The 27637-nt window shown below is 40.3% G+C and overlaps 2 protein-coding genes and 1 long non-coding RNA gene across 3 annotated transcripts in view; 1 reads left to right on the forward strand and 2 right to left on the reverse strand.

The window, feature by feature from the left end:
- Positions 1-8250, reverse strand: part of LOC110976631 (carbonic anhydrase 2-like) — a 12619-nt gene extending 4369 nt beyond the window's left edge. Inside the window, exons 1-7 of the mRNA XM_022230083.2 lie at positions 7847-8250; positions 5097-5126; positions 4665-4841; positions 3659-3807; positions 2924-3016; positions 710-779; positions 9-169 (exon numbers count right to left, since the gene is read on the reverse strand). Of these exons, the coding sequence (XP_022085775.2) occupies positions 9-169; positions 710-779; positions 2924-3016; positions 3659-3807; positions 4665-4841; positions 5097-5126; positions 7847-7919 (753 nt within the window). The 5' untranslated portion in view covers positions 7920-8250. The remainder of the gene's footprint in view (positions 1-8; positions 170-709; positions 780-2923; positions 3017-3658; positions 3808-4664; positions 4842-5096; positions 5127-7846) is intronic.
- A 2659-nt stretch (positions 8251-10909) lies between these two features.
- Positions 10910-27637, reverse strand: part of LOC110976569 (uncharacterized) — a 31568-nt gene continuing 14840 nt past the window's right edge. The window contains exons 3-11 of the mRNA XM_022229947.2: positions 25155-25301; positions 24213-24339; positions 22841-23010; positions 19896-20033; positions 18892-19029; positions 16885-17051; positions 15948-16167; positions 15164-15376; positions 10910-13601 (exon numbers count right to left, since the gene is read on the reverse strand). Of these exons, the coding sequence (XP_022085639.1) occupies positions 13551-13601; positions 15164-15376; positions 15948-16167; positions 16885-17051; positions 18892-19029; positions 19896-20033; positions 22841-23010; positions 24213-24339; positions 25155-25301 (1371 nt within the window). The 3' untranslated portion in view covers positions 10910-13550. The remainder of the gene's footprint in view (positions 13602-15163; positions 15377-15947; positions 16168-16884; positions 17052-18891; positions 19030-19895; positions 20034-22840; positions 23011-24212; positions 24340-25154; positions 25302-27637) is intronic.
- Positions 16927-27371, forward strand: LOC147798254 (uncharacterized). The gene is made up of 3 exons (XR_015426331.1): positions 16927-17067; positions 26109-26173; positions 27336-27371. It is a non-coding gene; the product is annotated as an uncharacterized LOC147798254 (long non-coding RNA).

A 27637-nucleotide genomic window follows, 5' to 3' on the forward strand; every position in this document is an offset into this window, starting at 1 on the left:
GTTCTCACCTGTGCTTCGGATACCATAATGGGCGAGGCGAAGACATTCCAGGTGACGATCTCGTAACAGGGGGGCGAGGTCAGGGAACCAATGTAGCGGTAGAACGTTGACAGGTCACTTGGGAGGAAGCTCTTGAAGACGATGGGTGACGAGAAGGGAACCATCTCATCTGCAACATAAGAGCACCATCTACTGATTTATTTAACTTGACACCTAGTTGGCCTCTGATTTTCCTCAAGTCTTTGTTGAAATGCCAGGATAACGTGCCCAAAGGCTGGATGCATCACTTGTTATGCAGAAGACTAGATCCAGAGGGGGCGTATGTACATCCAGCATGCCCTCCATCCTTTTTTCAATGAGACGTACATGTATAGTCCTTCCCCTATTTTCCTCTGCTCTTAAGTGGTTACTTAAGACACATTACGACAACAAATGTGTCGTTCTTGTATATTTTTTAGCCTCACCTCCTTTTTGTAGTGCAGCCCTTTTGTAAAGGCAGGGTGCCTGCCTTTTTTTAAGAATGCTGGACCACTATGAAAGGCAAATACACTTTTAGTAACCAAAAGAAATCTAATTTTAAAGTTTACATTTGAAAAACCTTGTCAAAGGGAACCACTGTCATCATCTACCCCAAGTTCCCAGCCCCCTCAGAATTTTCCGTGTTGATTTAGCATTTTTGTGAATGGTATTATTTACCACACTGACGTACCCTTAAACTGGATCATAGATGAGATGGCATCAAATAGTGATGCAAGAGCTGGGTTGTCCTCTCCATGAACCTGGGGGGGAGGAACTTGGCAATATGTAACCACTTTTTAATTTAATCTTGTCATAAAAAATAATGGGCATTGGGAGATTTGGGGGGATGGAGGAAGACTTTTTCTGGGCAAAGGGAGAGAAAAGATTAGGGAAGGGATCAACCGCCAGGAATGTTCTAGTAAATTGGGCCATTTTATTCCCTTTTCTCCTTCTTTTTCATTGTTTATTGCTTTCTCGTTTTCTTCTTTCCCTTCTTTTTTGCAAGGTTTGTCCAAGTACCCCCTCACGTCCCGCCACTGGCAAAGACCAGTCCACGGTAATCAACTACCCTGCATCCTGTTAGCATAAACAGACCTATGGTCTTACACATAACAGCACAAGTTGTGGCATGATGAATATACATGAAATTCATTAAACCCTTAGCCAATGATGAGCAGGCGCAAACTTTGTTGAGCAGGATAGCAGAATGGAGTTTAAGCAACTGACCAATGTTTGATTGAGCTGTAACTGAAGACCATTGGTTGTCCTTTAATCCGTGCCACTTGCCTGTCACTTGCAAACCGATTACTTCTAATAAACTAAATTACAACTTGCACTGTGTATGTGCTATGTATAGGCCTATACCGGGTACCCGCCGTCCATATCAAAAGCCAGGTATCCATAAGAAAAAATTCCATGTGTAATTGGATGTAAACTGTAACAGCGAAGAGCAGAAAAATCATCGTGCCACTGAAAAACCTGGTCCCGCGTTCATAACTCCAATTCAAGATTGCCGGAGCTACTTTTGTTACAAATTAAAGGTGACACTTCGTTTAATAAAAAGGTGGGAGAGATTCCCCTCTAACGTTTAGAAAAATGTGCTGCTTCCTATGTATGAAAACAGAGCCCCGTTTCGGGCACATGGTCCACTGGGACTGTGCGCATTGCCATTTGTTAATTTTTCTTCACATTTGAAGGGTACCTAGGTACCCAGTACTGACATAAAACGAGTACCCGGTTCCAAAAATACCGGTAAACACACACCCCTCCATGACCACACTTAATGGTTGTTTGTACAAAATTGTGGGAGTTGGATCAAATGCCCATGCTGCAAATCCCTGTAAGTTTTGAGATGTCAAATTCACTTCACTTAGGCACTTGCCTGAAATGTGAACCAGCTTTAAGAGCACAGCACATGCTGAAATTATAAATATTCATAATGAAGCACAGAAACTTTCCAGCCAACGAGTTTGCACCATGTTGCCTATCTCAGGGTACTAATTAGGCAGGCATCATAATTTTGCTGACAAGTACAGGTACCAACTTCAAAATAGGGCAATTGTTATAGTTTTTATTTACCCGTATTTGTTATAAGAGGCAAATACCCAGATTTTGGCTACGTGATAAATTCCACTTTGGAAATGACGTGACAACTTCCAAATACTTTGCACTGCATGGTACACGGCTATAACTGAAAAAGTAACAAATGATGGTGGATAGTTTAGGGCAGCTTTGAGTACAATTCCCTAAGTCTAGATATGTCTAGCTTACTGAACGTTCCACCAGCCATTCATCTCCGCAGACACAATGATCAAACAAAAAACCTGTTCTTACCAGTTGACTGGATGTGACTCCCCGCTTAGAAATTTCCACAACACAAATACCAGCAAATAGTTCAAGGATTCTGGTAAATAGTGGTGAAGTCTGGCTTCGGCCAGTTGCAATGCACTGATGCAAACAAATCTCCCCCCTCCACTCCAAATGCACAGTATCTTTGATGTAAGTCACAAGTTCATCAAAAAAATTGGGGATTATACCCTTTCCAGTGTTTTTACCCTTCTTAGACTTATACGTCAGAATGCACATCACATATACTAAAAATCAGAAGTATAATGATTTCAGAATTTTCAGATTTCAGGTGAAGTACCAGCATCTCTGTTTTTCATTATGATACTTTTTAAAATTTTCAGGCATGATTGTCACTGCAACAATCAGAATGACTGGATTCCACATATTTGCACGGCAATGTTAGATCTTTCTGCAGTTTCAACCACCACTGTGCACGTTAATCTGTGAATCAAACTCTACATAAATCATGACACAAACGTTTTTGATTGGCTAGTCTGATGAGATCCTCAAGTTGAAGGGGAAGAGAAAGCACTGGGACAAAATGAAGAGATCTTACATCTAAGAAGAATCCCAGGACCGTCAGACCATCTGAACTGTTCAAAGCAGTGAAGAAATCCTCATATTTTGTATTGTAACAAACGATATGCAACTGTGGGAAAAGTGAAAAAAATTATACCCCAAATATTGAATTACTTCTCAATGTAGAAAGCCACACACTCATCCCAAAAGGATTTAATATGTGGCTGATTAAAGGACCATTTCAGCTTTGACTTGTTAGCACGTATGACACTTCTACCACAAGTGAACTTCCTTTTTTGTACAAGCAACCAACTGATGAAATGATTGATCAAGTCAAATTGTTAAAACAATTCACAAAAGACAACTAACCAAACTTGAAAAAAACATTTTGCCGCCAAAATTACACCGCACTGTATTACTTTTCACCTGTCTACCACATATAAAAAATAGTAAGGCCAAAATACGCATCTTTAGCTGGTACATATGTATGTGTTTATATCCTTCACAGAACTGCCTTGAAAAACTTCACACCCAACCCCTACAACAACTGTGACTGCTTATTAGACCATTATGTCTGAATGCAGTTGGAATCATTGTTGTAGTTGGAACACAGACACAAAGGTACACAAAGGGTTTTATATTCGCACAATGTGCTTGACGGAGAATTGGAATTTCCAAGCAATTTGTGATGAGTCTGTCTGGGTCGAGTTCTCAAGGACAGCCTGGAAAATGTGGTGTGGGAAAAAATGCTGATAGACACATGCAAGTTTACCTCCGCCGCATAGGCCTTCCCATCTACGGTGTGCTCTGAGCCTCGAGAGTTCACACTGCCCCAATGGAAGTGAAACTGCACAGCTTTGTAGGCTGTTGGCCCCAGTCCAGCTCCGCTTACGAGATAATCTCCCGTCATGGCCACTTCAACTGAAGTGTGCAAATCAAAATCAATCCAAAATGAAACTCAATTCCTCCTATTAACTATATTGTCCACAGGGTCCGTGACTAGCACAAGCTGAATGCCCAGCTACCATAACTCCTTCCCCAACCACAACCCACACATTCCATGTACATCTCTTTATGGTATATCTTTCATATGGCAATCTATCAACAACAAATATACTTTAAATCCTTAAACAAACAAGAGACAATAAGCACATACCCATGAAGTACCAAGGAAAACTGCAATTTCAAAAATAAAGCCAATTTCCAATTTCAACAAAAGGCCAATCCATATTTGGCATAGCTGCAAAAAAGACCACCAGGGAGTTATACTATTAGCAACCATTCATTGCAAAATTCTAAACTACTGGAAGAATCTGTTTCTTCAAGAACTTTCTATTTCAGAGAGGCATACATGAATGGCACAATCATTTCCATTCTAAAACAAGTACATTTGCACACACAAAATAGAAAATTTGCCAGACATGTTAGAAATTATCAGAAACTTTCTCAAATTTCAGCCAGAATCACTCGATCCCCGAAAAGCCTTATTCTTTTTTTATCGGCAATTTAACACACGAAATTCTCTCCAGTTGATTAAAATTCCCTCTTGTACATATGTACATATGTTTTTAAATTTCTGTATCAGTTTTAAGAAATATTTTGTGTGTGTTGAGTAAAGTCTTTTTTAAAATGCATATTTCATAGTGCAACTGGTGGTGAACGCGTGTTTGGTGCAGGCCTAATATAATTTTTGGTATTATACAAAATGAATACACGGCGTTTGGCCAGCTGGTCACAACTCGGATGTATAAAATAAATATATCAATATCAATACTTACCTACATGGCCATTGTTCGACACGATCATTGCTGCATTGACTGGTACGTCATCTGCTTCAAAGCCAACCAAGGTGAAGTCGCCCAAGTCATTGGCCTCAGCACTGGCAGTTACAATGTCAATAGGAGACTGTTTTATACCACCGCACTCACCATAAATTGCTGTCCAATTATTGGGCCCTTTAAGTTGAAGGAAAAAAGGCTATGTGTGAAAACAAGTTCGCTATTACTCAAAAGAAGTATTCATAGTGCGTACAACAAATCCAGCTGACATACATGTGAATAACTGTCTATTGAATCTCAGAGATCTCAATCCATGATTCAGAAAGCCATCATTTCAAATCTAAATTTGCATTTTTCCAATATGCATTTGCTTTCTTAAAAGTTGTCTCCGCTAATGTATTGCCTGATTCAGAATAAAAATTCCATTCTTACCTTTTTCATCATCTAGGTAACCCCAACTAGCTGAAGATAAAAAACAAAAAATAATGTTAGCAAGGTGAACGAAGCCTTCTTTTTCATCTTACTGATTCTGTAATTTGTACACAAACAATATCCTAAAAGTTTTTTTTTTCACAGACAAAATTGTATGCAAGAAAATAAAATGTGATTTTATTGGGAGTTTTGAAGGCAAAGTTGTTTCAGGAAACTGACAGACTTACCAGCTTGCACATCCAACAAGAATGCAAGAAGCATGCATACCACAGTAGACGTGCAAGTCACATCTTACTCTCAAACCATAAGCCCATTTCGATGAAATTACAACCTCCATTAGCCCTACACACCTGAAGCTGTATCAACTCACTCCTACTGTAAGAAATAATCATTTCGATACATGCTAACGCTGTATGCTAGCTTCAGCCAAAATGTGGTTGCCACAGATTACACATTGAGTTCTATGCAAGTGTAAGAGACTATCGAAAACACTTTGACCTCGCTGCACCATGTTATCACAAAATGCCAACTTATTAATTCATTCATTTGACAAAGGGGCAACAAAAAATAGTTTAACTTAATCATTTCAACTACTATATATGTTTGATTTTTGGGGGGGTACAAATCATTACTTATCAACATATGAAACACGCAATTTACAAGATTGTTATGTTCGAAAATTTTCAGAATTCATTCTTGGAAAACAACCTAAATAAATTAGAGGTATGATCGTAATATCTTAATACTGCATGTAACTTTGGAGTAAATCTGCAAGCATTTGACAGGTTTTAAAAGATCACGGTGCACCTGTTGTAAGCAGTACCTCAGATCAATGGAATTTCGTACTCTGTCTCGAGCATTTAGGTATGCTTTTATCCCCAAAGCTTCAGAAAATATGTGAAAACTGTATGAATTATATGTTCCTTGCTGATTCTAAATATTTATTTGAACCTCATACACTTCACCTCAATACAAGTTTAAAATAAGGAAATTGACAGCCTTAGGGTCTACATGAACACCAATGAATTTTACCGTAATTAAGTTCATATGACATGTGTGTGAAGCAGAATGCTTTTGTTCCCAAAATCTTTTTACAGACTGTAGACTGGGAGACAATTTTACTGACGAAAAGAACAAAAATATAACACAACATACAAGACTAACGGTAATTAACACTCATTGTTTACAAATTACGATACAATGTTTGCGATTAATTCAAAGCAAAATCAAAACACACTTTTTTGCAAAAAGGAAGGAACAAAAGAAAAGTGGTGAAGGCCACTTCATTGGCAAACAGTTCCACTACCCGAATGCATTTAAATCTAGCTAGTAATAATTCTATTACTAGTAATAATACTAGGTATTTCCAATGAAATATCAAAAGGAATGATATACATGTATCAAAAAGGTAAAAAAGCAGCATCCTTGTTATTGGGACTAAGCCTCTAGTGTTGAGAGAAAACTGGCAACCAAATCAGCTGCTGCTGCTGCTGCTGCTGCTGCTGCTGCTGTTGTTGTTGTTGTTGTTTTAGATTCTCCACAGTAATAACTCTTACCGGTATTACAAAAAGGTGCCTGTATGAGGTCCAACATATATGTCTTCAAAGGTAAATTGGGGCTTTTTATAGGCTTTTGGAGGGATGGGAATTGAAAGAGTCTCCCAAATTGTCTTTTTCTCGTTATATATTTTTAATTGCCCTATTTGGATGCCATGTATAGGGCCCCCTCACTCTGCCAATGGATGTTCATGAGCTATACTGGATTTTACTGTTTGCATCGATGAGGAAGCATATAAGGGCCACTTGCAAAATTGTTTTTCGAGATACTGTCTCGCCGCGACGAGATGAGCAAGTCGCTGTGGCAAGACAATATCTCGAAAAATGTTTTTGCAAGTGGCCCTTACGCACTTCCGTACATCAATGAGTGAAGACAGGAAAACAAATTTGGATGCGTAAGATCTGCACTGCTAAGAAATTTGTTGTTCTGTTGTTACAAAAACACTCGAACCGAACATTACCAAATGTTGGAATGGTTGTGTTATCAGGCAGTATATTGTAGGCGTATCTTGATGTTTATGCTGAAGATTTCCTTGTTTTGATAGCATGCTGGTTTTGGAACTGTTGACCAGCATCACACAGAGTTTAACAGTTTCAGACTAACAGGTTACACAATAACTCAAGACTACAGCCTCCAACCTTATTGGCCGAGGGGCCAATTAAAAGTGGAACCAATTGTTGTTCGAAGGTTCTCTAGATTTTGTTTCAGAATTAGAATTTCCACCTGAATAACAAACACTATAAATTCAGACCTATTTAAAAGGTTCATTTTTAAAAACTTCTTTCTTGATTAAGAGATGTATCATTTTTTTCTCCTGGCTATAACTCCAAAACTTCTTTACTCTTGTAAAGGTTCTTGTCTTATTTGTAAGAAATGAGGTTGAGATTGTTTCATTTCACACTGCCACCCCCCTCCAAATATACAAGTGCACAAGATGGACCTTTGACATTTAGCGAGTATGGTTAGGTGAATCTTTGTGAACAAGTATAAGTGAATCCCTCCACTAAAGGTTGGATTTATTAACCATCTTGTAAGACCACAAGGAATAAGACCATTCCCCCCCCACCAGTCGAAAAAGAAGGGGGAACAGCCCTGCCCCCCATTCCGTCGCCAGTGAGTAGGCCTATAATCTAGGCCTTGCCTAGGTAGAGGATAAATGATCAAAAGTAGGCCTAGTGAGGAATCTAACTTACCGGCTTCCGAATCGAAGAGAACTGATGCAAGGAGAATGCAGAGGTAAGTACAAGAAGTCCGTTTATCTTCCATTTTTATACCAGGACTCTACACACAAACTGCTGCTTGTAATTGTATTGAAGGCAATTGTGAATTAATCTCTCATTGACGAGGCACACTCACTGCACATTCGCTTCTCGACTCGATCTCTCACTAAAGCCGGATAGTGCCAACGGCCAGGGACACGTTACGAAACTTCTTTTGAACTAAAAAAACAACAGAGTATGACTATTTTGTTCTCACCGTTTGCTCAGTCATGTATGAGCGATTTCGTTTGGTGAGGTAAAACACTGTAATTGGTGAGGCAAGTCTTCAACGCTACATGCTGTCCGCAGATCGTTTATCGCCGCTATAGGCTTGTATGAGGCGCCCTTTATGATTTTATTAGTACAAAAATACATCCGACGAAAATAATATATATATATATAGCGAAACTGATATATATCGGACGAAAGTGAAATAAATCTAAAACCAAACAAATGTGCTTTTATCCTTTATACATTAGATTCAGCCCGTGTATATAGTTTTGTCCTATATATATTATTTTCGTCTATTATATTAGCTTCGTTCTATATATTATTTTTGCTCTGTATTTCGTCGTTTATGAGTTTTGTCGTATATTCAGTAGTTTCCGTCCTATATCAATCACCTGCGTCCCTTAAGTATCCTTTTTTCTTATATAGATTAGTTTCGTACTCTATATTTGTCTTTCGTCTTTTGTATATTTGTTTCGTTTCAGATTTACATGTATTTCACTTTCGTCCTATATATATTTGTCTCGTATTATTATTTTTGTTTGAGTTGGTACTAATAAAGGTATAAAGGGCGTCTCATAGCTATACGGTTATTGGTCATGCCAGTCACCAAAATAATCCGGTTCGTAGGTGACTTCGTCATATAGGTGGACGCACCCCGATTTTCAGGCTCCCGTCAGACCATCGCTGAAGTTGTGCTCAACTTCCGCTTCCATGGTTCCATGTAAACGACGATCAGTGCATGTGCAGTGCATGTGCAGTGGGCGTGGTTTAAACTGAAGTGACGTCACACTTACGAATCCATTTATCCCCGTTATAAAGACTGGATAGGACCTCGCTCTTTGCGTGTAAAAAAGGCGTATGTTCATTCCCCCACCCACGTAGTTTGTGCGCATGCGTACTGAATCCCACTGTAGCCAGAAAATGGCTCTTGACTCGCACAGGTGGACTCCAAAAGTAATCGATCAACATCAAGCTCAGAAAAGGTTGTTTTCCCCTTATTTCCATACCGGTTCCCTTTTGATAACTTGCACACAATAAAAATCCTTTTCCTGCCGAATTTTTGCCCGTCTTTGTTACATCCAAAGTAACAGAGTCAGAAGTTGGAAGTGAAGCCAACATTTTAGAGGGGATTTTTCAGTTTTGCCGAGTTTTCCCTGACGTACGTATTCACTTCGGTACTCTATGGCCGAGTTCGGGCGGCTTGTTTCCGTATGTTCGCGAACAGCTCGATTTGGTGTCCGGGGGTCAGCCGCTCGAACGCCGGGAACAAACAACTGGTTATCGCTGGTAGTGAGTGACAAGCAACATTCAACATGGCGGCGTCCATGTAGGCTACGTTATTCGAGAGTTAATGCTTGGATGGGCTGGATTCTTTTCTATATAAACAGGAACATTCATTTCTGTGTTACGGAAAATAATTAACGTTAATTTTGCAAAACTTCCCATTGTCTATGGCTTTGGAAGCCATCTCTCCACTATTGCAGCTGTTCAAAAATCAAAATCAAAATCGAGAACAGTGTTCTTGAGTCATGTTCCCGCCATTCAAGCGCGAGAACAAGAAACCCGTGTCAAGAACAGGCCGCCCGAACTCGACCTATAAGGGTTATGCAAGCTGCCGGGCCGGCCAAGCGCAACAACCGTGTAGTGCTTACCGGCTGACTAAGCAAGAGCAACGTAAGTCCGACTTGATTGAAGTCTATACCCACTCCGTCTGACTTGCATTTTTAATGGTCCTGCCAAACCGTAGTTCAGTTATACTTGTATACAACTTCGCCTCTCTATAACTTTGCGTTTAAGGTGTTGTATTATGTTAATCTACACCCGTCTCCAACCCCACATTGAACTTTGATGAAGAGAACTGAGAGCAAAATACAAACTGTACAGTTTGACTGTCACCCAAACCCCTTGTTTCCCGTCCACCTTTTCATAAATTGTTGACCCCAAATACCACATCCCGCAGACACTAGTAAAGTCTAAGCTACCATCGACTTGATATTTAGGGAACGCAACACAAATATTAACCTGTTTTGTGTATGTTTGGTTTTGCTTTTTTAAATCCATTTCCCACACTTGTTGTCTACAGTCTTGCTCGGGCAACGTTTTCACTTTGGGTCGGTTCAATCGTAATTTGTTGAGTGTGCAAACATTAGAGTATTAAAACGGGTGTCACTTTCATCAAACAGCATGTGTATTGTTTCACGTTTTAATATTAGTACACGATTTTTACACACTTTCTGAACCATAATTTTTTTGCTTTGATTTCACGGCCAGCCATAGTTTTGCCATGTTGGCTACATCAAAGCAAACGAAGGGCTGTGGCGCCTTCGTACAGTACTCGTTTTTTTCTCGCAGTCGCTGTCTCCTCTTGTTTAATTTTTTCCAGGCCTTTATTCTGTCTTACTGTAAAAAAAATCGCTTGCAAAATTCACCAGTTTACGTTAGAATTGTTTAACCTTAATGTTTGCCTCTTTAAAGCAAAGATCGCAGCGATCTTTGTTGCATAATTGTGATTGGTTAAAAGTTTTTAATAAACTACATTTCAGCTTGGTGCTGATTGGCTTGAAATTTGGTTATTCGTCTTCAAACATTGGGTTCGTAACAGCGTCGACTCAAATTGATATTTGGAGCCGAAGACGCATCTTGTGACTATTTTCAATCGTCTGACTAGTAATTATGTACTTTTTGCCCTTTGAGTTCACGCTTAAGGCTAGGCTGCAATGGAGACACTGACGAGGACAGAAGAAACACACAGAAACCAAGCTGGGGTTTAAGAATTAGATATTTGGCGTATCGGATACTTTTAATCAGGTGTAGCTTTTCATTATTCAAAGAAGGTATTTTGAATAACAATAAAAGCATAACTAGAGAAATCAGCTAATCCAACCACTCTTTTTTCATAAATTCAATTCCAGTTTGTCATGAACTCAGAACGATGCCCTTTTAATTTCAAAAAAGCACTGTCAGGACATTTAACACACTAAACAGCTGGGTACATGGAGTGCAGCTGGAATGTCGTATTTTTTCTTGCTGGGAATTTCTAGCGAATAGAAGCTGTACAAAAATTCAAAACAAAACTGGCAACAATGATCAAACAATTGACCAACATGTTGCACAACAACGTAAGAAAAACAGCAACATCACTGCAGAACATTTTTCTTGTTTCATTTTGGAGTGAAGAGTTGAAGTGCATTTTTGAAAATGATGCATTGCTAATGCACCTCATGTCGGTGTGCCTAACTTGCAGGAAGTGCTCACTGAAATTGTACAGAGGTGAAAAGTGGTACACACATGCAGATATGGAACCAAAACCACACTTTTGGAAAGGCAGCCAAACTCTGCAAGTTTAGCTTCCCTTCTGGATTTTACATCAAAGTAGGGTTTCTCAACAAACAAACAAACACACACAACTGTTAAAAAACCACTGAGTAAATATGCTATTTAAGCAGTTTTTCCTTCAGATTATAACAAAGCACTACAAAAAGAACATCTAGATTGACTAACATGGCAGAGAAAATAAAATTTAAGTAGACAAAGTCATTCCCTTAATCAAAAAGTAGTACTTTTGCATACAAATTGCCATATACAGTTCTAAAATAAATGATGTCACATGTGCAAAAATATATAAGAAAATTTGAGCAATATGTCAAAATTATTGATTCCTTTACACTAAGTTATCAAACGTATCACCAGATGGTTGTTATAAGTTGTAAAAACGGTTATTTTCACACTGATTGAGAACAGAGTCTCTAAGAAAAATTAGGACTAAAAACGAATTTTAAAAAGCATAGCCTTTTCACAGTTTGGTAACGATATCATTTCATAAAGTCAGCATCAACAATTAAAGTCAAACCCCAAACCATAAAATAAGAAAAGAAAAATGTGAATATTTCCATTACAAAACTAAAGCTAAATATTCATTTACAAACCATGTTTACATAAATTTGATCTTGACAGTTAAGATATGCAATATTTATATATTTTTGACAGTACTAAATGGTGAAAATTTCAGTTTCGGAGTAGAAATAACATCCATCATGAAAGATTTCACGGGTAAATTTAAAAACTATGCAAGTGGTTGACAAGGTAACTAAGTAATAATGTCAATTGCTTGTGAATGAAATTGTAACCCAAAGTGGTGCACATTTTGTATTTTCAACTACAGAAAAAACATTTCATCTGTTTTCAATTGTTCAGTTTTGTCAAATAAGCCATGATGAGTAGTACACCAAATGGGAAGACATCTTCAACAAATATTACACCAACTATCTCACAAGGTAACAACAGGTAACAACAATGTCACTCGGGGAAGCTCTAGATGAGAAATATGACTGAAGTGCCAGGTGAAATCTTTGGTGTGGTGTACTTTAGCTAGGCGGTCAGAAGTATACATAGTATCAAGTGTTTGGAGGGCATCCGCAAACGGGAAATGAGCTAACCACAGCTCACTAATAATTCATTTTTGGCTTGGCTGTCTCTTGCTGCAGACAAAAAACCTCCTTTCATCCCGATCTCCAACCTAAGAGTTGATTATTTTTTTCTCTAAATAATCAAGTTGCCATTGCATAATACAGCGCCGGAACTTGGGTATAAACGTATGGAAGGGGATAAGTTTTCTAGTCAAACTGTGCTGAAAAGCAGCCTGGATGGTGGTAGCCCAGGGAGGGAACAATGGCATTGTGACTTTCATCGGGTTGAGTCGGAACACCAGGAAAGTGAGCAGCAAGAACGCCAGGGGTGCTGGCCCAAGCGCACTTTCTTGCAAATGGATCTGAGCCAACCCCCTCCATGGGCTCTCGTATGGCACTGACGAGTGTATTGTCTACTTGTACTTGAATCGCATGGATATCTCGAAGCAACTGCATACTGTGATCTGTTATGCAATAATTCGTTTTGTTCAGTAAGCCTTTTGCAAGTTAAATTTGAATAAAGACTAAAGACACTGTTGCTATACCTCATGATTCGGGGCAAATATTTGCATGGCGACCAACATCTCTGGAATGGACTGGTTCCTTTGTGCCCTTCTTATCCATTGAAAAACGTACATTGAGGCAAGGCCTCTCTAATGTAACTAAGGAAAAGCTTGCCCCAAATCACAAGGTATAGCAACAGTGTCTTTAGTATGGAGAATTCAAATTGTTATATTCAGACGAATTTAAAGAACTCTCAGTGTACCAGATTTTATTTAAATTTAACTCGCGAAAGGCTTATTAATAACTTTACCTGGCAATGGTGAGAACTGTAGGCATGTAAATCATACTGCGATTGTTATACCAGGCTTGCTTTACTAAGGCCAGTGAATTTTGTTACTTGTCACAATCGTGACTCCGTTCATAAATGAAGGACAGAAAGAAGTCAACTTAATGGAAAACAGTTTGGCTGAGACTGGTCGCTCCAACAAAGGATGTGCTTATAAATGACCGTTGGCATCCGTCTGGCCGTTCACAGCATTGCTTTCATTCTAGATTAAGAAAGGAGGCAAAAAGTCAAAGCTCGGTTAAAATAAACACATTTTGCAGGGGAGTACAGCAAAAATATGGCAGCTGCGCAATGGATGTCCTACTAATAGCAGTGATAAAAATAACAAATTTTATCTCATCTTTGCGTCCGAACTGTACAAATACAATAGAATGAAATTTATTATCTTTTTTGGACCATGCGTTTTACTTAAAAACATTCTGTTTAACTTCACGACAACTGAGAGCACTGTTTCAGTGATGTCACTTTCAGAAATTGTTTTACACCGTGGAGACGTTTGTTCCCAATCAGGAAGTAAAACTGTAGATTATGAAAGCATTTTGCACAAAAGCATGCTTCGTATTTTTCTCACCCTACCAGTCCCAAACACCTCAACCGCAAATACAGCTTTGAGTTTTGTACACTGTTTGAAAAGTAAATTGGGTGTTTTACATACATATAAGGTAAGGCTCTCTTTTGATATTTATCTTCATCATTCTTCAGAAATTGTCCCAGACACTCTTTTGTTACAATGCCTTACGAGGTCTGACCTCATAAAGTGTTTCAAAACAAAGTAAAAAATTTCAACACATCATTACTGCGACAGCTTATGACTCAGTGAGATATGTTGGACGTCACAACAGGAGTCTTGGCATCGGCAGTGCTTCATTAAATCCTGCGTCTGACTCGTATCTTAACCACTTGCTGCCGGGGAGCTTGGTTTTGGGCACGTATTCTTTATATGCATAGCCGGGGTCTCTGAAATTGGACAAAGGGAACTGGGCCTTGTAGCAAAAGACCATGCTGCTGCAAATTACCAACATATTTTTCACTGTTAATAGTGGAGAAAATCCAGCATTTTTTTGAAACAGTATACCACGGTTTTGGGCATTCAGTGCTCCACCACCGTAGCAATGAGCCACACAATACCGCTGCACGCTAATCTGGCCCCTATTGAAAAGAGGTCAGCAGTGCACTGTGCCAGTTTCATGAACAAAAGGAAATTATGTAACACCGCACAATCTGGGCTCTTTTTACAAGGCAGCAGGCCTAGCTGAAATACTCCAGCATCACTAGATGTTGTCTGTCAGATTAGAGTAGAAACAGTCCTTCGTGTGGGTCTAAGTGTCCAGTAAATGAAGATATGAATTTCTAAAGAATTTTGAAAACAGAAAAAAATGAAAAAGAATACGTCCCAGCCATATCAACATTCATAAATGCCCCCGGCGCGATGTGGTTAAAAGCGGAGTCAGGCTGATGTAGTGGTTCTTTCCTCGCCTTTCACCTCTGCGGCCCAGGTTCGATTCCCAGCTAGGTTAGCATGTTTTTGTTTTCAGTCCCTATCTGATTCTGTGAGCTTTACCCAGGGTATTCTTCTGGGACTTTCCTCCTACTTCTGGAGCTGTGACTGCTTCTCATCATTTCCTCTTGACAGATTTCTTCAAGACTTATGAGGTACAGTTTTCGGGGCACTTTTGAGAAATCCATGGTTTCATTGCCAGAAATACTTAATTTCGATAATATCTGAGGCCAGAATGAAGGGAGAATATTTATCATTCTGCTTACCTGCAAGTTGTGCTCTTGGTGAGGTTCAAAATCTTGGGGCTCGACGGCAGCAAAGGCCGAGGATGGAAGGCCACGGTGGGTCACGAGGGGTCGGGCTTGCGGTTTGATGGTCTGGGCCAGACCCAACGACGTCTTGGTCTTACTCAGCTCCTCCCTCTTCTTCTGGATGATCTTCCGGTTCCGCTCGGCTGTCTCAATCTTCTCCATGGCCGCCTGTTGAGTAAATGTAGTGGTGGGTGGCTCATGCGTATTAAGTACTTGCCCCTTGACAACTGCAGCATCGGTTCGATTCCAGGCCCACACCTTGCGTGAGTTGAGTTGTTTGTGGAAGCCATCAGGTTTTTCTACAGATTCTCTGGTTTTTCTCCTTGACCAACTCGACAGTGAGTACACTCCTGAAGAAGTTTTGACTCGGTATACGTGTATGTAAGTGATGGTGAAGCGAAGGTGGGGTTGTGGTTTAGTTAACTCTAACCCCTTTTGAACTTTTGCCCCATTTCCCAGGTTGTTGAAAATCCACAACTCCAAAGACAACTGGATCTTTTTTTTTTTACTTAAAATGGGCATCATGCAATATGTAAGACTTAACTTTCTCAGACTCAACTTTCTCAGAACTGTTCAAGGATGAACTTTTACAAATGTTTTCCTTCAGCAAGGCAGAAACACTATGATCTACATCTACATGTACCTAGACGCATCAGTATATAGCCTTTGACCTGACCCTTGACTGCAGCCTATCCCAGCTCCTCATGGTAGATTTGTTTCAAGACAGACAGTACCTTACCTGAAGTTTTTCATCTGCAGCTTGTCTCTGGGTCTCCAACTCGGCCAGCCTGGTCCGCTCTTCCTCCAAAATGGCCTCCTGCATCATGAACTCCTTGCTGAGCTCCTCGCTCTTGACCTCCAGGTCCTCCCGTCGCTGTTGCTCCTGGGCCAGGAGGCGGGCCTGCTCCTCTTTGAGTCGCTCCAGGTGCTCACGCCTCTGCATTTCCTCATCCAGGAGCCTGGGACAGAACAGAAGGAGAACTTTATCACTTAGGAAATTCATGCATCAATACAACAGTTAGCAGTGAGAATGTGAAATACTTCTGTTAAAACATGATAGGTCAACTCCAGGTGTGTTTTTGTGTGTTGATGAACAGTTTTGTGCACATTCTGTTGAAAATATAATATCAGTCTCTCCCACTGATCGACTCCTATGCAATAGTGGATGGTTCATCTGACAGATGCTCCCCAGGTAACTGTGCTATTCACCAATGTATATTAACTTAAAGAATGCATGCACTAGTGAAAGTTGCAAACACCTCACTGGTCAAAATGACTTGCTAGTGAGTCCGGTACCAATGCCTTAAATTGTAGTTGCCAGATATTTCAGGAAAGAAGTTTTCAAACTGCACCAAGCCCCCATGAAGCCAGAGTAGCAAGAGGATCAAGATGATTTCTATCGACTTTCCCTTTAAGATTAATCATATGGATGTGCAGCATTTTGAGGCATGTGCTTTGAGTGTGGAATTTTAGCAAAACGAAATTGGGGCCCTGTTTTTGTCGGACCAAAATATTGTGGCAACACCAACAAATATGATTTATAAATGGAGTACACAAAGTAAACAAAGATGTCAGTAAGCACTTTTATTTTTGATTGACATGAGTCGGCTAAGAGTAAGAGTTGGTTTGTGGCTTTGTCATGTGTAACATCCGGGGGGGGGAGATGAACGACAGACCTTTGCTGGAGTTCTCGTGCTTGTTCCTGCTCAAACCGTGCCCGCTTCTCTTCATCCAACAACATTTGCAGGTGTCTTAAGGTCTCCTCTAACTCAGCAAGACGTCTCTGCTCTGCCTCCTTCAGACCGGCCTCCATATCCGCTCGCTTGCTGGCATCCTCCAGGGCCTGTCCCCCAAACGAGGTAACTTTTATTGTTTTGTTTCAGAGAATTTTTCTATTGATTAAAATTTGTTTTACTCTGGGGAGAGGGAAGCCTGAAAAGGCAAGAAGAATTCCAAGCTGCACAAGACCTGGACAATGCTCACTTCTTTATGATGGCATACACAGGTAGTAAATTAGTAAGTTCATAGCATTCCTGAACTTAAGGAAGACGGACAGAAAAAAGCATGCAGAAAAATATTGGTAGGTGGAGTTTGGGGCTGGGGAAGATGTCTATTTTGAGTACTTGTTTTTGCCCTCACCAACACAATTTGTTAGGGACTGTATACTCTGCTTTGCGAAAGCTACTGGGAAGAAATTTACTAGTCTGCTTGGGTTGGACATGAACTCACTCCCTCTGGCATGCAAGTGCAGATTTCTCATCTCTAGATCATCAATCTTATTAATGTCTACAGTAGATTCCCGTTATAGTGCTCGCTGGTATAACGCTCTTACCGATATAACGCTCTATTTTCATTTCCCCAACCGCACGCCCATTCACTGTGTACATTTTTATGTGGTTACAGCGCTTCCGTTTACAATGCTTTTTGGGATATAATGCTCACAATTTTCGGCCCCGAGAACCATAAAAAAGCATGTGAAATGATTCCGGTTACGGCACTCTTTACCTTGGAAAGTCGGATTCTTTGAAAATCAGTGCATATGGAACCACATCGCAAGGCCACCGCAATTGGCTGGCCATCCTGGACACGTAGTTTAGCAATCACACAGAGTACAGATACGTACTGGATGGGCCGTCAATGCAGTGCGATCGCGAGCACGTGCTCACCATGGTGAGCCGCGTCTGCGTGGCTTTGCTATGGCAACATTGTAGTGATTATTTTCCCCCTTTTTATTTATTCTTGTGGTGTAGTTTGGGACACAAATAATCAACATTGAAACATTTCATGCAGTATTTTGTTACCAAATGATTTCTTTCTACTGATGAATAAAATCAGCCGCTTAAATTGTACGTGTATCCTCGTATAACAATTCTCATCTTTTTGCCAATTGTGCTCAGTGTGACATGTCGGATCTGGGAAAAGTCATCGATTGGACTGTCCATGAATGGGTACGTAGTACGTAGTAGGTGGGTGTAAATGTAGCGTGTGTGTCACGATGCAGCATGCACAAGGTCCTGTGGCGGTTTTTTAAGAGATTCTGTGGGTTTTTTTATCAGCGTCATAAAAAAAATTAAGATAAACGGACACAAGCATATACATTGTGCTCCCAAAATTACGGTACATACATTTGCCAATACATGTAAACGAAATTCACATACATGACATACATAAACATGCTGATACATGAATGTATACTATACATGTACGTAGAAGTACATGCACATGCGCGTTACACATGTGCGCGTCCATCCAGTCGGTTACAGCGCTGTGCGGTTATAACGCTCAATTCTGTTAGGTCCCCTTGAGAGCGCTTTAACAGGAATCTACTGTACTTGTGTTGTAGTCACGACATTGCACGACTAGACACGAGATCAGTTACAAGTAACAAGGTGAATAATTGTAAAGAAGTGCTTTTTTGATTGCAGTTCATTTGAATGCCTCTTGACTTAAATTCAGACAGGGGGTCTTGTGTTGATCTTGTGGGGTCTCCTGACCTTCTTAAGGTACCTGGATCAATCTCACCTGTCTGGTCAAATCCAGAAATAGCAGCGAGTACTAAAGAAATGATTTCAAATATTTGAAATCCTGCTGACATCTCACAAAGTCAATATTCACTCACAGTCTTTTCTGTCCAGCAGTTAAAAATAGGTAATCAAGTGAGACGAGTATTAGATTGATCTTACCCTCTTGATTTCATCTCGTTCCCTAGAGATGCGTTCCCTCTCTGCCTCCTCTTGTTGCCTCCTCAGTCTCTCCTCCTCTTCCTTGGCTCTTCGGAGCTCCTCTTCTGCCTTCAGTCTCTCCTTCGTCTCCAAAAAAGCCTGTGAACAGAGAGGGAAAAAAAGACTCAATTGGTGTTGACATTAATCCAGGGAACAAAACCTTTTTCCTCGATGCGAATCTTGCCAATGCTCACCATTTTTCTGTGAAGTTGGGCAACCACTGTATTCAATATTTGCACCCATGCAGGGCATCTTTTGAAAGAGCACACCAATCTGGTTTACAGTCCCTGTAAGGGAGACCGTTGGTCAATTTGACTTACTCTTGCCATTTGACAAACCTTCAGTTGACCATCTGCATTGCCTGAGCTTTTCCCTGAGCTTCCCGTGTTAAATGAGTGGGCTAAATTGCACCCCCGGTGGATAATGCACATAACCACTGGAACTTTGGTTCCAATATTTCTCGGTTTGCCAACTGCTCGTCCATTTCTGCTTTTCCCCCACTCTACTTCTCATTAAAGACTGCCTCAAAACACGGTCAAAAGCAAGACGGGTGCTCAAGCATCATTTTTCATTTCAAAAAGAAAACGCTCTAAATCAACAAAGAGAATAAAGAACAAAATGTTTCCAAACCAACTATTGATATTTTTTAACTTGCATTGCAGAAATATTTTTTTACAAAATCCTAAGCTGGGTTTTCTAACCTGATATCTTGTAGCTATTTACAAAGCAGGCCATTCTATTGAGCTACCGTAATGGCTAAATGCTCGCAGATTTCAAAATGTTTAATCACAACACTTATCATATAAAGAAAATTGCACTGTAAATTGTCCTACGTTATGCACATCAAAAATGCTGTGATGCTGTTGCTATGCGGCAGTCCCCGTCCACTTTCTCCATTATGAGCGAATCAAACAGCGCCCTCAACACACCCGTACTGAACCCATTAGTCCCCTGCTCCGACTCACTTCATTGGCCGCCTTCCACTCCGCCTCTGCTTTCTCTCTGGCCTCCTTCTCCTCCCGCCGTCGTCTCCTCTCTTCCTCTTCCTTGGCCTTGGTGACTGCCAACTCCTGGGCTGCTCTCTCCGCTGCCTCCTCTTGCCTCTTTAAGAATTGAAAAAGATCAGAAAGCCAACTCTCTGTGAAGTAGTGGACACGGCTCACTAGTAACAGTCACGTGTTGTTAGCAGTAACTTAACCACTGTACAAATAAATTTGGTATCAAATGAGAAAGGCTGAAAATTCTTTGCACATCTTAAAGTGACTGAAAAAGGTTTACAGATCTTAAGTAAACCAAAGGACCATGTACATGTGAGTGAATTTGGTATCAGCCAAACAAATAATGAACATTGCTCTATTCAATGAAAAGCCTAGGACTGAAAAATGACCCAAGGCAACAAAGTACAAAGGAAAAACAATTGATTTTAAATTGATATCAAATTTACAGGACAATTTTCCAATATTATGACAAAGTTGGGTATTGTTGATTTGCAAAAACAAAAATAGAATTTAAAAATTAATCTAAGTGAAATTTAAAGTATCCCGAAATAGAGAAAATGAATAACAGGAAACGACTGTGCCATCTACAGTGACCGACGCTCGACTCATGTTCCATGTAAGTAATATGCCTTGAATTATGCAATCACATCAGGGGGCTGACTCAATTCGAATAATTCACTAGTCGAATATCTGAATATTTGGTTGATTTTTGAGATCAGATTGTTGAGGAACAAACCACACACAAAACCAATGTTTTATAATGCACAAGATTGTCCATTATGATCACTGAAATAGCTTCTCACTTCTAGGAGTATCTCCAGCCATGATTTAGCAAGATTAAGAGACAAAAAATACATCTTGCCCTGTTGAAAATTTGTATTCCTTTTAAATTGTATAATGAATAATTTACTTTTTGAATTGTTCTTCATTTGAATATACTTGAAACAAGCTTCCATAGTGCAATTTTTCTCATTTAACCCTAACCCCCTAGGCTCTTGCACTAGAAAGCATACTGAACCTCACAAAATCCAACAGGTTCATGTACTTGTCTATGTACTTGTACATGCAGGTCACTGTACCAAACCTGATAAAATCCAACAGAATGAGCCCGTTGGAGTTTGAGTGATATGGTATGGATGGGTCTATGCAGTATAGGATGACTTGCATTGAACAGTACCAAACCTGACAAAATCAAGCATAGTCCAACAATTGGTACAGCAAGTCAGACACTGCACACAATGACTCCTGTGTGTCCCAACTCACACAGAATCCAACACCATCTCCCTGGGCCTTTCATCCCAAGTCTCACAAAATTCAACAGCAGGTTCCTACGGTACAGTACCAAACCTGCCAAAACCTGCTGTTGGAGTATGGCAGGTTTTGGGCAGTTAGGGTTAAAACAAAGCAAATTCCCCGTTCCTTTTCATGAATTTTGCACTCGAATATTCAAATTCGGAAAATTATATTTGAATATTCGATAACCAATCAAATATTCGGATACTTGAATATTCGGCACAGCCTTTCATATCACTAAAGATTGCAGTGGTAGTTCCTGGACACACTGTTGTTAGAACCAAACACACCTGCAATGTTTTCAGGACATTATCTGTTGTGTTGATCTGCATCCATTGATGTACCTCCTGAGCGCTGTAGTGGGATTCTACCAACTGAGCTATCAAGCTTCAGATTGGTGGTCCCTCCTGCTTATCATGATCTTTGCTTGGCAGCAGTAACACGGCTACAATCATCCGGAGGTCATCACAGGTCACAAATCCAGTCAATTTCTCTATTGATCTCTATAATTAATTAATATGCAAGCACCAAGGCAATTCCCTATTTGGTTTGTTTGATAATACAGAGGATTACTTAATAACAAGGTCTGTGGAATTTTACAAATTTATCTTGTTAGACGTATTGTATTGTTAGTGCTGAGAAAAAAATTAGGGTCCTACATTTTATCTTGTTATTGCTATTTAATTGTTAGTAATGATAAAAAAGACTCGGGGACCTAATTGGTATCTTGTTATAGCTATTTAATTGTTAGTAATGGAAAAAAAGACTTGGGAACCTAATTTGTATCTTGTTATAGCTATTTAATTGTTAGTAATGGAAAAAAAAGACTCGGGGACCTAATTTGTATCTTGTTACAAGCAGGATGTTGTATGAACAGTGCTCTTATATCTGACATATTTATCAATGCATGGGCTATTGCTGGACTTGGGTAGACACATATACTTGTAGTTCAAGTTATAAGTACTTCCTGGACATGTGGCATTTAATGATATCCACGTATGAAATTTCCTATGCTGTGCTGGTTAATGTTTACAGACAGGGTGTACCACGGCACAGATGGCATCCTTCATTCTGGAAGCCTGAACCCTTTTGAATGTTTTCAAAAGTGTTCCTGATATCAGACCTGTGTTTCTACTCAGAAATGGCTATATTATTAATGTTTTAATGCATACCTCTAACATGTCCAAGCTTGAAAGAGAGGATCCCCCCTACCCTAGCTTCTGTTTTCTGGAGTACATAAGCGGCCAGACAAAGCTTTTGTGTGGGCATGCCCCAAGGATTTTCAGACATTTCTAGTTCTCGAGGAGACAAAGACGAAATTCAGACAAGCCAGGTACCAGTAAATGACATGTGCATGATTCCGGATGAAAAACTTCGGACCTGCCTGTCTCTTCTTTGCTGGTGAGGGTGCATTTTGACTCCGGGCAGATTGATCACATTATATATGATTTTTTTTCAAGGCCTTACACTCGCAACTCCAGTACATGCACAATTGACCTAATGCATGATAAACTGATTATATTAGAAAAAAGATGCTACAAACACCATAACTCCTCTCCACCTCCGAAATCAAATATTCTTGTTTTTCCAAGTTTAACTGGCCGAGTATATCTCATTACCCTCCTCTCCTCTCGAAGCTCCGCCTCTCTCTTCCTCTTGGTCTCCTCTTCCAGTCTCTTCTGCTCTTCTTCTTCTAGTCTTTCTTTCCTCCTCCGTTCTCGCCTCTCCAGGAGTTTGCCGTACTGTCCGAGCCCCTTGGTCTGTTCCCGATGGATGATACCTCTCAACGCTGTCCAAGAAAATGGCAAGAAATACTGCATAGAATCTCAAAGAGCCTCAAATGAGAGTAGCACCACTTCATGTTGGGATTATTCGACAGTGAACTGGTCCCAGGCTCGGGTATATTTTCAGCACAAATTCTGACTTTTCCACAAAAAAAACTACAAAAATATAAAAGACATGGTTGTAGGTCAACTCGACCGTTTGCCAACTCGACTCGAGTCAACTCGACCGTCAACCAACTCGACAGTTGAACCGACTTGTCCATTGACCAACTCGACTTCAAAGTCGAGTCAATTTGACCATTTACCAACTCAATGAACCCACAAAATCAGCTGAAAAGCAATCAATAATTGAACTTGTGCCAATGAGATACTCCAAAATAATTTTCCCAATTTGAGAAGAAGCACGTACGCACGAACCCCCGAAATCTGTCACCACACTGTGCGCATGCACAAATCACATAATGCACAGTAAAACGAATTACACAAGTGATCCAGAACTAGGAAAAATGCATTCCTTCTAAGCCCTGTCCCTGTTGCACTGTTTGCACGGTCGAGTTGGTCGAGAGTCGAGTTGGTTGAGGGTCGAGTTGACCTTTACGGTTGAAGGAACAACGGTTGAGTTGGTCAACGGTCAAGTTGGTCGAGAGTCAAGTTGACTCGAGTCGAGTTGGCAAACGGTCGAGTTGACCTGACACCTGTTACGTACCACAGTCCATTAGTTGGTTGGACTTCTTGAAATGTTGACCCTTGTGGGCCATTTGTACAAGATTTGTATAACGTTTCTTACTACAACTTCATTTTTGCAACACATCGAGGCATCACCATGGAGCAATAGTTGGTAGAATGTATACGACGGACACTTATACAGCATGCAAGTTTAAGTTCAACACAGGGCTGTGTGCACCGACTCGTGCTTGTGAACGAAACAAATAGCTAATCTGTGACCTGTCATTGATTGTACACTGCTAGAATGTGTGAACACTAACTCTATAAAACTGTCAGTGACAATTACTGTGAGCTTACAAGTCCCTCAAGTATGAACTACTTAATGTACACGCAGCTCTCTCATTGACTCTTAAACTGTTCACTGACCAAAGAGGCCAGAACTGAAATGTGTTCGATAGATTAGTTTTTTTGGGGGGGTTCATGGCTTTCAGAGAAATGCCAATTTTCACAGTCCTGATTTTTTTCATATTTATGATGTTACCTATCATCCAGGCTTGTCGGGTTCGTGGGTCGGATGCACTCAGCTCATATCTTGTTTTGTCCTTGTCACTCTTGTCGTCCGTCCAAATAGCAAAGCAGTTTTTGTAACTCTTCTGGTCATCAATGATCTGAAAAAAGGGGAGAAATTCAAAGAATGAAACACTTTTGCTTTGTCACTGCAAAATGGAATAAATGAATGCTCTTTTTTCACTATAGGTTTACTGTTGAAGGATTTGAGGATCTTTCTCTCACCAAAGTAATATTCTTTGCACTGAACGGTGAACTATCAGTTCTGTGCATGATCTGTTGAGGGAGCTCTTTCTCCTCTCACAATCTCCGAAGTCAAGTACTTCCTTTAAATTACCCTGATGGCCAGTGAAGTAATTAGCTTTTCCGCATGTGGAACGCAGTGCCAACATTGCATCTGTGCTTGTGAGGACTTTTCAATCGAGTTTGACCCGTGTCAGAGGCCACAAGGTCAACAGGTCAATGATAGGCTGGTCATTTCTCAGCCTCAGTCAAAAGCACATTTTTAGAACTACGGCAATATCTTCGGTCAGCATGTACATGTACCTGCTGACATGTATTTGCAAGCACTAAGGACAAACAGGGTACGCAGGACAAGGCCAGCAATCCTTAATCTGAACCTGTGTCCAACTCTGCTTACTCTCAGCTAGGTCAGGGTATTCATCTGTTGGAAATACAATTGGTAGTGCTGACAACGCACACAGCTGTAGTCCAGGAGGCCCGCAACGGACACAGCCTGAATGAGGGTTTGGCAGCGTTCTATCAAACAAGGCCCTTAATTGCTTCCGACATGTGACCAAGCCCCGCTTTAATGTCAGACCACGTCCTATTGTTACAGCTGTGGCTGCAGTCGGATATAACATGAGTGCACCCCTTTGTCTCCTTTGGTCCCCTCGCAACATCCATGATAACTCACCTCTGCCTTCCAAGATGCTCGCATGCGGATATCTCCCTTCTTGTCCTTCTCATTCCGACCGGTGTAGTACGACAGACAGCCTGGCTTCAAGACAAACCAACGCTCCTTCCAGCTCTTCATCAAGTGACCCTTCTTGAACAGAAAGCCCTATGGATACAGATACACACATGAATATATGATGATGCAGATGTGTTCAAGTATGTTATCATCTGCGTTTTTTGCAGACGCACCACAGGCAGACATGGTCGAAACAGAAACTAAGTGACCATTAATAACATTGTTTTGCAGTTTGCTAATAGCTACTTGGAACAGATTTCACTTTCATAAAGGTGAAAGATTTCCAAATATAAAGTGACACATGACAGACAATGGTGAACTGTCTGTTGTGGCTATAATGATGAAATTATAAAATTCATGTGCTTTATTTATTATGTGATTAAATGTTTCTAGTCTTTATAAGCTTATAAAGCTCAGTGTAAAAGTAAACCTGTGACTGTCTCGAACCTTTTTCCTTAACCCTAACAGCCCAGAATCCTCCAATTTTAATATGATTTTGCACACATCCTAGGGAGTTAGGGTTAATGTTGAATGGACTAGGGGAAGTCTGTTTTTCTATGATTGCCAGCTGTGTGTAGGCCTACCTCCTGGTCCGGTTGTCACTGTTAGAAAACTTGTCAAGTCTTCGACACTGTGCTGCTCAATTTCTGTACATTGTTATAACTTTACAATCTTCTATTGTGTTGTATTGATATATTGTACATGCATTGCGTGTCCAACCTGAATGAAGTCCTGGAAAAATCAAACTTTTGACCCGGAAAATCTTGGAAAAATCCCAGAATATTTTTTTCACAAGGGTGTATGAACCCTGTTATAAGCAACTAACTGTGTAATTGTATTGTTTTTAAGCTTTCCTTGGTTCGGGGAACCAATTAAAAGTTGTGTGTTGTATTTTAGTTACAGGACAAAGTGAGATCCACATCGGTCGCTGCGCTTTAATCAAGATAACCAGAGAGAGGAAGGTAGGACATTAAGAAGTAGGAGTGAAATGGGAAGACGGATTAGAACTCCAGGTACACGTGCTTGGGTTTGTAGAGATGCTGTGTATCGTCCGGATATTATGCATGGAGCCCATACACAGGTGTGTGTGTGAGTTTGTTTCTGCATTCAATTGGGGACCTTGAACAATAGAGGACAATAAGGTCCCCGATTGACAGAGGGTCCCCGATTGACAACTGTGTACAAAACATATGGGTGGTCTTCTAAAATGTTCAAGTACAAACAAAAGAGGAACAATAGGGGGTCCCCAGTTGCAGGCAAATACACACTTGAGTGTGTTGGCTTTCACCCGGTTAAGGGAACAATTTATTTTGTCAGGCAAATTAGGGCCGAGTTGTTGGGATATTTCTCTGCCCCAACGTTTTTGTTCTCCACAGAATAGGTAAAATATGTTTGTCCCCACAACTACGAAACGAGTTTGTGTGTCATACAGATGTGGCATACAGATGAGCATCTAAAATATGCTGTTCACAACCTTGAGGCAGCAAGAAATAAATCTTTACTCTGAGGCCAACTTGATCAAGTATTCACGCTAATGAGCATCAGATAGACATGCATGTGTTGTGTACATTTTGGTCTTGAATAAAGATGGTAGTGTGTGATGGAGTTTACACTTATTTCAGACAGGCGTTATAGAATTGCACTGAACCAAGTAGAATTGCGAGTGACTCGGGTTGACTCAATTAAATTTTGCTTACAGATAGACAAACTTTAAACAAACATTCGCATTAGGTTTGGCCCATGAAAAAAGTGATGTCTGAAGCCAAGTCATTCTGCGAGTGTCGATCTTTTGCCTGCTAGTATGCCTGGTCGGTCCGAACTGTTTCAGACGTCAAACATTGGCTGTACTTTATTCAAAATTTGACTTAATTTGGTTTGGTTTAATTTGAAACGCTTGTCTGAAATGGGGATTACATGCTTTCAAGATATTTAGTGCAAGCCAGACCTTAATACCATGGGGTATCACACTGCTGTGTTTTGCCACAGGGCCAACTGATCAGCATTTAGGATTCACGTTTGCTCAAAGAAGCTGCACTGCCGTGAGTCTTGTATGAATCAGAAATATAAAGGTCAAAGTAACGGTGTATTTTATGTTGCTGCATTTGGATGGTTGGTTACCCACAGATCAGAAGCGCAATCAGCTAATGGTGATTCACCTAGATTTCCAAATATAAAGTAACAGAGGACAGACAGCAGCATGCCTACGAAGGTTTTTGAACACGACAATCACACCCAATTTGGTTATATTGCTAAATACACATACATGTACATGTATGCAAGATGGCAATATTGCCTTCAAACCAAACAGAAAACAAAGGGAAATCTACATGTTTGTGTGTACCTGCCAAAACTGGGCATGTTCATTTGTCCTCTTTTATTGAACACAAAATATGAACGTTGAAAACTAGAGTCAATGGGGAAATATG

The sequence above is a fragment of the Acanthaster planci genome, linkage group LG09, assembly GCF_054643075.1.
Source record: "Acanthaster planci isolate LZ-2023a linkage group LG09, COTS_SCS, whole genome shotgun sequence".
Classification (NCBI taxonomy): domain Eukaryota; kingdom Metazoa; phylum Echinodermata; class Asteroidea; order Valvatida; family Acanthasteridae; genus Acanthaster; species Acanthaster planci.